This window comes from Anopheles gambiae, chromosome X, assembly GCF_943734735.2.
Source record: "Anopheles gambiae chromosome X, idAnoGambNW_F1_1, whole genome shotgun sequence".
NCBI lineage: Eukaryota > Metazoa > Arthropoda > Insecta > Diptera > Culicidae > Anopheles > Anopheles gambiae.
In genome coordinates this window covers 334913-345060 of record NC_064600.1, presented here as the reverse complement: position 1 = coordinate 345060, position 10148 = coordinate 334913, and the positions used below count along the sequence as shown (strand labels likewise).

Genomic DNA, 10148 nt, shown 5'->3' with positions numbered 1-10148 from the left:
TTTTCTTGCTAATGCTATGATCCCGCACCCCTTGGAATGAATGAATGGCTAATACGAAAATAATAGTGTTATAATTTAATCTCTTTGCGCCACCGGGCCCCCGGCCAGCCAGAGGGTATGATCTCCTTGCTCATTGCTTGATCGGCAGTTTATGTCGAGCGGTTTCCGTTTCACCCGACCCGAGCGTGCAGGGAGGAGGAACGTGGACGGTGGCGCGGGGCTGCCTGAAGGTGCGACACCAAACGCTTCTGACCATTAGCGCGCTCATGTTCATGATCATTGTCGAGGTAAGACACCAGACACGGTCCCAGACACTGATGTATGTGCGGTATGTTTGTTTAAATGATAATTAGCGCTAGACGCGTCTAGACGCTGGACAGCAGTAAAACTATTTGCAAGTGCAAGGGTGCACCGGTCCGGATTAGGAGGGGGAAGGGTCAGAATGCGCTTCTCGGTCCAGTGGTCGAGTGGGTGGAGGTGGTGGTGCTGTTATAACTTACTAACCATGAGCAGCACGAACAGCATGCTACCTGTGCGTGTTTTTTTTATTAAACTATTTTTATGCTCCGATCCGATTTCATACATTCGTTATTTCCTTCACTGCCTCCGAGGCGATGTAATACACCGGAGATGAATGATTGTAATGGAGTTATTAGCTCGTTCGAGCGCAAGGCCGTAAACGACCAGACAGGTCGGTTTCGGGGCACCGTAACGCCGATGTAGAACGCTTTGGCCCGTTGCGAACGGCCGTAACCCGCACTGGATGTTTGTTTGTTTTACAGTTCTCTTTCTCTCTCTATCTCTCGATGACATGGCTCCACACGGTAGCACGAGGTGACACATTTGGCACTCATATTAGCCGCTCCGTTTAAGGAATGTCGTTTCGGCTACCGCTGCACGAGAACGGTGGATGGAACAAGGGGGTTTGTTGCCGTGAGAACTACCGAAATGCAAGAAAAAAAACACGAACTTCAAGCTGAGCAAACAGGTGGTGTTTAACAGCTAAGACTGGTAGAGTTCGTTAGGGTGGACGCGAGATGTTTCGTCTAATTGATTACACTGCAATCTGCGTGTAAAGGCTTGTTTTCATTAGTCGGAGTGTGTTCGGTTTTTTTTTCATTGCAAAAAATAAATACGAAAATATAGCAATGACTCGAACGTTTTGCGTATACATAATTCAGTACAAAAAATCATACTCCAGTGCTACACAGGTAGTCAGCAACAGTATAGTTTAGTAATTGTAAACTTTTTCTAAAACAATTACAATTAATATAAATTTATTTGGGAACTTCATTTCTGAGCATGTGATTTCCCAAAACTGTCGAAAAATTCAGATGAAAATGAATTCAACTCCCTGTTGATCAGATCAGATGAAAGTGTATGTATGAAAGTGTATGTATCCTTGTCACTTGTATGCTTTGTAACTATCAGCCTTATTCTATTCTTGCAAATGAGCTGCATCGACGTCGAGATTAAAATTGCTAAAATAAACAAGGGGTATCTTTGCAATTAAAGTGCTTTGCTTTGAAGAGCAGCTTGCAGCGCAGTACATCAAATAGTAGAGCTTTACGCATGACATCGCCGACATGTTCTATCGACTCGAAAGCCGGTTCAAGGACTCGACGACAAACCCTAGCGGGAGATGGGCATTTTTAAGGCGTCTGTTTTCATTTTGAACTATAACTTATGATTCGTTGTAAATTAATTTTAATAGTTTTAACGATGTTTCATCTCCTACTAGGGAATCTATATCATTGGTTTAAATGTACGATCCAATCTTTTGATGTTGATGATGATTTTAAAATCATCTTCGAAATTTGATCTGAAAGCTTGACGCCTATTTTGACTGCTCATGTCGATAGATTTGTTTTATTAGTTTTTAAACACAAAATACAACTATCAAAGGAGCAATCGAGCCAAATGTCTTGTCTCGCCTCGATCCTACTTTAATAAAAGAATGATCCCCTATATCTTATATCAGAAATGTAGTTAATTTTCTCATACAATTTCGCTCTATAGATACAACAGAGCAAACTAGGAATAAACTGCACATCTGCCAGCATTGTTTCTAAGCTCATATGAAGCTCGTATAAATAAAAGCAAGTTTACTTTTACCATTCCTGTTCGTTCTAAAAACAGTTAATTCTATGATTATTTTGTGGATTTAATCAAATTTATTAACTTTTCATCATGCGTGTTAGCATTTATAGAGAAAATTGTTTTTGCGGTTTAAATTGTGATATCATCATTGCACGTAAGCCAAACACAACCTTTTCTCGTGCTAATATAAAAAAAAACCGTTAGTGTTACTGTTACACGTGTTGGTATATTTCAACAGCGATGACCTTATCTGGTTCTGAGAGCGGTCAAGAAGAATTTGTATACATAGAAAAATAATTGGACGGATACGTTTCATACACCATTTAAGGCGATTAACTTTAGTTGCCCCGTGCGTAGGGGTTCACGTACGGCTGCAATCACTATAACTACTTTTACCTATCGCTAGAGGCACGATTGTTTGCGTCTGTCTATCGTTTGGGGAGGGAAAAGGACGAGCTTCTTACTTACTCTTACGCGCAATAGATTCGATAGAAAAGTGCAACTGAATACTGACGATTGCTTACTTGCGGATGGAATGTACGAAGAGATGGATTGAAGGTGCTAGCAGCCGATGTTCGCTGGATTTGTTTTCCCACCGGTGCTTCCCACTGCTCTACGTCCAATTTTCAGCTAGCCATAACGCTTCGCAGTAACACACCGAGGGCCACCAGTGTGGCGAGCACGGTCGACAGCATAGCCGTGGGCGCGGCACTCTGTAATGGAAACGATCACACCTATGAGTCAATGGCACACCCCAACGCCCCCGTCCCTCCTCTCTACTCACGATCACGTAGTAGTTGCAGCGGTCGCCGAGGCAGCAGGCGGAACAGGTCCAGTCCTCGTACCAGATGTGCGTACAGTACGGCATGTGCTTGGTGCGGATGCGCTGGCAGATCTCCTTCTTGGCGCAGCGCTTCGACACGTAAAACTGCTTCTGGGCGCCGAGCGAAAAGTATGGCGTGCTGCCCCACCGGATCTCCGTCAGGCAGGCGTCCTCGCCCTGCTGGCAGATCTTGACCGTGTTGAGACACTTCTCCGTGTTGCCGGTCTGGTTCGAGCAGACGTAACACTCGTGAGCGGCACCTGGAGGGAAGTGTCGGGAGCAAAACAAAGACGGCGGCGTCAAGTAATTTGGGGAGGGCGATGCACCATGGTTTGGAAGACGCGATTACTTACATTCGCCAACGAGCCCGATCAGCAGCACCGCGACCAATGGCAAGAGCTTCGAGTAGTCCATGGCTTGTGTGGCGTTTGCACAGCAAGGGAAATTATACAATCAGGTGGCAGTGTGGGGAAATATCGGGAGGATTGGAAAACTGGGATGAGATTCTGTGTGCAGGGTGGAAAAGCGCGTACACCCGAAACCCGCAAAAGGCACAAAAACAACGTAAATGGGCTACGAGGGGGAAAAAACGAACCGTAAACAGCGTTTGACGTTTGTCAGTCACACCCAAACGAAGAATGTCGAAAGGGGCGCGTAGCTGCCCATGCAGCAAAACTGCCCTAGGAACGAACCAAGGTGTTATAAATGACAAGGTGAAGTTGTTCAGAGCAAAATGACATTTCTCGACTTGACATTTCTCTTCCGTGGGCTCCGGTATAAAAATCGGGGAGGACTGGTGCGGGGTAATGAAATTTGTATGCAGAGAATGACAGATGTCCCCCACAATGTCGCCCAGCAAAAGCGATAAAAATCAACCTTCTAAATACATTATCTTTGGAACGAACGGCCTGTAGATGCGGTCGGCTTACATGGCCGGAACGGTTCAATTTGACGGTTGGTGTGCTACAAGCATTTGCTTGCGTCACAAATGCTAACCGATTATTTAAAACAATCGTTTAATTAAATTAATTAAACAAATAATTAATTTGGTTGCTAAAACCACACCCTACTTGCAAAATTACACGAAGATTAGTGATATTTTGGCTGGAAATCACAAGATTCGACTGACACGGAGATTCGAGATACGCGGTATTTTGTGGCCGTTTTCGGTCCCCATTAACCGTGTATCTCGGGGACCGCCTGTATCGTTCATCAGAAAAAAAATCATTTCATAAAAAATAGGGTTTTAACAATGAAGTCACAAAAAACAATGCACAAAACAGCTAAAAACAAAGCAAAGTAACAAGAAACAAGTAAAGCAAGTAGAAAGCATGCTTCTATAATTAAAAAGAAAATTTAATATCCTGTCATTTCATATCATTGGCTCGTTTATGGTACGATACGAGAAGCAATTGCAGCACATTTTACACGAAAAACGGCTGCTATTACTGTTTGCGATGGTAAAAGATATTGCGAACAAAGAATACCCGCTCGTCGCTATATGTGAACGGCCGCCCGACGCCATCTTGTGGCTCTCGTGAAGATGAAAAAAAAAACGGCGGCTACATGGTGCGTAAGCAAGGCCAAAAGGAAAGCGTGAAAGAGATCGTTGAACGGTTGCTCGCAAGCGCACCAGGCAAGAGCGAGCGAGATGCTTTCCAGACCTGGCAACAAGGCGCGCATATCACCACATTCCTTAGCGTCGGCCCCGCAACAACGCGGTGCGCTTGTATTGAAAGTTGCTATTCGCTCTCCTCTAACCCATCTCCACCTTTCCCGCCGTGCAAGATCGTGCCTGCGTAGGCACGCGTTTGTCGTCTCGGAAACTACCTTTCCAACCACAGCCACCTACACATAAGAGACATACACACACAGTGCGCGCGTAGGCCGACCCGCGTGCCTACGGATATACCAACACCGAACCAAGCGCCAAGCACTCCGTACACGCACACACACCAGCGTTAGCGAGCAGCAGGCGCAGCGTATCTATTTCTATTTCTACGTGTCATCCCGTCCCTGTCTGGCAGGCGGTACGCGATTAGGTTCGATTCCAAATCGCCCGAGCGGCTGTCCCCCTTGCGCACGACGAATCCGGGCCGCACCAGCACCAGCAACGATGGATGAGAGCGTACGGAATAGTACGAAGCTCGATATCGAGGGAGTTAGACAGCAGTCCGCGACTGAGGCACTGCGCGCTGAAAGTGAACCGAAGGAAAGCTACAGGAAGCTCGGCGAACCAGACGTTAATAGGAACGGGTTTGACGGTTGGTATTTAGCTAGAATATTTGCATGGAATGCATGAATGTCCCCTTCCCTAGTAGCTGGTAGTAGAATGGGTTGTTCCACGAGAACACTGAGCACAAAATTTAATGAAACAGAAGCAAACGCACCAAACGAGGTGTGTACCACATGACCCCGACAGCAATGAAACCTGCCTGTGGGTCGCAGATCTTTATCTCCATCGATCCGTCCCAGCAATCTGTCATAATCTCATTTGAACAAATCTCAACGCCATATCACTACACTGCGCTTGAGCTGATGCTGCATCGGTGCACCTTGGGTAAAGATAATCGACAGTGGGATAACAGTATCGTTGTAGCGTAACCCGTGTTTGGACTGACGTCACATGGGTCGTGCGATTGCGTAGGCATCATCGGCAGCACAGTACACCGCGCTGTCGTCAATCCGTCTCTGGCACTGCCACGGACCGGGGTTGTTTTATATTTAAAAACCTTCCTCTTACCGCATCCACTGATTCGTTTCCTCTCTACCACTTTATCCATCATGACACGCACCATCACAGCTACGACGACCATCCGGGCGGAAAACGGCCACCACGCGATGCCACGCGAGAACGGAACGGGCGCCAAGGATGGCGAGGAGGAGCGGATGCTAAATGGTGCCGGGGTGGAGCCGTCCGGAGCCGAACCAACCGAGAAGGACAAGCTCGCCCAGAAGGAGGTGGAGGTGAAGTTCATCCCGTCGCAGAACGGGGACGCCCGTATTGACATGGAGCTGGAGAGTCAGGTAAATTGACAATTGGGTGAAGCAATTAGCATCACCCGCGGCAATTACATGAGCACACACGGGTGTGTACCGCGCGACGAAAGTCTCAGCCCACGGACCATTACACGTAGCAAGTGTCCGCAGACGGGTGTAAGCTTTCGTCCTGAGTGGAAGTTGCTGCTGCAGCGGAAAACATTACTTTCATCCCTTGCGTTTTTGGTCGTCTTTCCACCGGTTTCCCTCCCCCGTACAGCAAGCACTCACCGGCATGACCAAGGAGGAGCTGATGAAGTACGCCAACGATCCGTTCTGGGTGAGGCTGCGCTGGCTGCTGTTCGTGCTGTTCTGGGCCCTGTGGGGTGCGATGCTGCTCGGCTCGTTCTACATCATCTATGATGCGCCCAAATGTGCCGCGCCGGTCCCGCTGTCCTGGTGGCAGGAGGGACCACTGGTGGAGCTGGACGGTGAGCGCCAGTTCGCCGACCAGCTTCCCGAGGTGGAGCGGTACGGTGCGAAGGGTGTGATCTATCGGCTGCCTGCGGATGAAACGTACCTGGTGGAGACGGCGGCCGTACAGGGCAAGCTAAAGCAGCTGGTCAGCACGTTCGGGTAAGTGAGAGCCGCTAATCAGTTTGACCTTGAGCAGGCCATTCGGGAGGAGGGGGCGGGTAACCGACGGTGCACACATTTTCGGCACACAAATCTCTATTTAAGCTGCTCAATTAACCGTCTCCGGAAGTGGAATTCCTTTCATCACCCTTATTGGTACGGTTGCTCGTTAGTGTGTGCCGTCTGAGCCGTTGTAGTTTGAATAGTGCTACAGATTTATCATCCATTGAGGCTACTTGGAGAATCTAGACAGCGAAATAGCAACTGCAGGTCAGATAATCTAATCGGTCGTCTAAGGGCAATGTTCCTCTTTAAGAGACAACCAATGTATCTAAAATGACGGAACGATTCAAACTGTTGAGAAACAGAGAAACAATTGATCTTACACTGCTGCAGCCTGGAGAGACTTTAACCCAATATTGACGTTCATACTCACTTAATGATGGGTTTTTGTGAAATTATGTGCATTTCCGAAGTGTGCCTGTTTCAACACATCTCCGCTACCATTTTGTTAATACCATTCCCATTCACATTTTACCATTTGCAGCACCAAGGACGTGAAGGTCGTGGTGGACATCACTCCCAACTACGTCACCAAGGAGGATGCGCTGTTCCAGGAGGCGCTCCAGAAGCCGGACAGTGCCGCCCACTCGGCGTTCGTGTGGCGCGAGGCAGGCATGAAACCCCCGAACTGGCTGTCGATTGCCGAGGAGGGTAGTGCGTGGAAGAACGCCTCCAACAACCAGTACGTGCTGTCCCAGTTCGGAGCGGATCGGTACGATCTGCAGCTCGGCGAACCGGCGGCCCGGGACAAGCTGAAGGCGACCCTCAAAGCACTGCTGGGCCAGGGCGTGCGGGGCGTACGGTTGGCCAACGCGAAGCATCTGCTGATCAACCGCGACGGTGGCGACGAGGCGCCCATGAACCTGGAGGAGGCGGACAAGTCGCTCACGCACACCGACTACGGCTTCTGGACGCACAAGGAGACGACGTACCGCGAGGGGCTCGGCGAGCTGTTCCGCGAGCTGGTGGAGCTGGTGCACGAGCAGACGGACGGCGAAGGGTTCCTGTCCGTGACGGAGGACATTCTGCGGCCGGAGGTTTTCGCCGTGAACGGGACGCTGCAGATGGATGCCCCGCTGTACGGCAACATTGAGTTCGATTTGCGCGAGGGCAGCGGGCCGGATGTGGCGCGCAAGCTGCGCCACGACATCGAGAACGCTTACCGAACGATCAGCGAGTACGCGGTGGTGGCTAGCGGGGCCGGTTCGGGCAAACCCTGGCTGCAGCTGCGCTACGATCGGGCCTCGCTCGAGCACGTGCCAGCGTCCGAGTACACCGTGTTCCACTTCCTGCTGCCCGGCGTGCCCGTCTTCCCACTGGACGTGCTGACCCGCGGTAATGTGTCTAGCGAGAGTGTGGAAACGTTGGAAAAGTTCCGCGCCACACCCTCGTTCCAGCACGGGCTGTTCAACGCGTACACCGATGCGAACGCGTCGGCCATCGCATACACACGGTAAGAGGTTTTAAACCACTGGCTTTAACGCTGCCGAATCTCGCTAACTAACCCATTCACACATCTCTCTGATCTTCTTTGTAAAATGCTTTCCTATCGCTCTACGATGCGCTAACAATAATTCACAATTACACGTTCAACACAGCTGTTTGTAAGTGACCCGTTTTCGTTACTAACACCCATTTGTTCTGTTTTTTTTTTGAGTTTAAATGTAGTTCGATTTCGTTGACTCAATTCACTCAATTCAACTGCTAACTGCTATTTACTTAATCTCTCACCTCCTTTAGGCTAAAGTCGGGCAACCCAGGATACTTTGTCGTGCTGAATCTCGCTTCGACCGACCAGAAGACGACGTTCGACTTCAGCGGTATCGATGGCATCGGCAGCGAGCTGACGGTGGTGCTGACGAGCCAGAACTATGCCGTTCCGAATGTTGGCGTAAAGTAAGTCACCACTCACCCTTCTCTCGGCTCGTTGCTTGTCTTAATACCGCATGTTTTCGTCTTCTTTTTCTTCCGTAGAACCAAGGTACCGGTCGATGCCGTACCGTTGTCGCCGAAATCTGCCCTAATTGCCACCTACGTACCGACCAAGTAAACCCGCAACCACTCAACACCAAACGTGGAGCGAGTGAGTGTGTTGGCGGGCACGGTTGGCAGGTGAATAATGTCTCTTGGACGTATAATCTAATACCTATCCTTGCTTGGGGGGTATATGCGTGTGTGCATTTTGCTATTCTATTATCTATCGCTTTCGAGCGCATCTGCAATTGCGCTGCCGCGTTTAAATTTGCTCACTTTTTTCCGCCCTTAGCCGGAATGGGTGTATATCTCATGTACGTGGCAGTTTTGCAGAAGGTGTACGCTCAGCTTCTCAATAAAGTAAAATAGCCATTAGGCTATAACAGCATACAGAACTGGAACAAAATGTTATCAATTATTATTAAGGCATGTGTAATTGCCGTAGGTTTTTTTGCATACAGAAAGAAACGAACTTACACTTACCATCAGAGCGATTAGGGACAGTGCCAAATGTTCGCCTTGCTACTCTCGTTCGCTTGTTCACTCTCTTCTTCGGTGCATTTTTTTTTTGCTGTAATTTGGTCACGCCCGTTGCAATCTGACCAGCATGTCGAAATCTCTTCCGTTGCAGTCGGCAAATGGTAATTTGAGCCTCCTCCGTTGCAGTCTGGAAACATCAATGACTTTATCCAACATTTTTCTTCTTCTTTTGTTAATCTACTGCACTGTTTCATCGCCAATCCTTTCCTTCGTTGACGTAACAGAGTATGCTACGGTTCATTAAGGTTCATTTTAAATTATTGTGCAACCGTGGCTATCCGGCTATCCAGAGGGACGTTCTGAATGGGAATCGAACTCGATGAAAAATTCATAGCCCTCTAGATGAAAAATTAGAAACCCGTATAGATTTTGTACTGGCCAACCTAGTGGTACAACCCTGTCCACTCATGAGCGACGAATGTTTCTCGTCGAACGAGTTCGTCGGTACGGCTGAATAATAAATAATAAAAAAAACACAACAAATTAAGTAAGGGGCCGCGCGCACGAGCCGCACCGTAAGCCCTACCGGGAGCCCTGCTCGACCGGTAGCCTGTAGCACACTAGGTCAGGTGTGTTCTCCACACACTTAGCGCGCATCGCTAAGTGCAGTGTAGCAGTTTGCGTGAGCGCAGTGTCGATCCCTGGATGTCGATATTAGCAGCGAACACCCATCCTATTGTTATTCACATCCCGTTGCAGATTCCCATTAAGACGATCGTGGCAAGGATGATTCGCTCCAGGCAGGGCCACTTACAAACGTGCCGAAAAATAATGGTTGTTTGTGAAAGCTGTGGAACAAAATGGGTTGGTTCATAGTTGTTCCTCAACCAATCAGTATTTTCGACGTAAAATTAATTTCCGGGATGTTGATTCCTGGTGTTGAGTTCTCGGAATCGCACCCAGATCTCGGAACCGCTTCCGAGAATTGTTGTTCGTGCGAATTCCGGATTAACAGAATCGACGACAGGTGAAGTTAGGAATCGTCTGGTGCTGTTTTTACGCCAAATATACGAACAATACGGCCAACGATCAT

The 10148-nt window shown here is 48.6% G+C and overlaps 2 protein-coding genes across 4 annotated transcripts; one reads left to right on the top strand and one right to left on the bottom strand.

Annotated features, from left to right (window-relative positions):
• Positions 1–2306: 2306 nt before the first annotated feature.
• LOC1272255 (uncharacterized) lies at positions 2307–3569 on the bottom strand. Of its 3 annotated transcripts, XR_009765837.1 has the most exons (4): positions 3277–3566; positions 2885–3183; positions 2625–2813; positions 2307–2528 (listed from the first exon to the last, which is right to left on the bottom strand). XR_009765837.1 is itself a non-coding variant. In XM_001238808.4 (3 exons), the coding sequence occupies exons 1-3, from the start codon at positions 3335–3337 to the stop codon at positions 2727–2729; spliced, it is 447 nt and encodes a 148-aa protein (XP_001238809.3). In that variant the 5' UTR covers positions 3338–3566; the 3' UTR covers positions 2307–2726. The 3 variants fall into 3 exon arrangements, 2 of the variants coding, with proteins under 2 accessions (XP_001238809.3, XP_061510941.1); XM_001238808.4 differs by having other exon boundaries at positions 2307–2813; XM_061654957.1 differs by having other exon boundaries at positions 2307–3183; positions 3277–3569.
• Positions 3570–4513: 944 nt separating this feature from the next.
• Positions 4514–8981, top strand: LOC1272256 (uncharacterized). The gene is made up of 6 exons (XM_311140.6): positions 4514–5187; positions 5727–5950; positions 6183–6538; positions 7086–8054; positions 8342–8497; positions 8576–8981. Exons 1-6 carry the CDS (start codon positions 5040–5042, stop codon positions 8649–8651), a joined length of 1929 nt encoding a protein of 642 aa, XP_311140.4. The 5' UTR covers positions 4514–5039; the 3' UTR covers positions 8652–8981.
• Positions 8982–10148: the final 1167 nt, after the last annotated feature.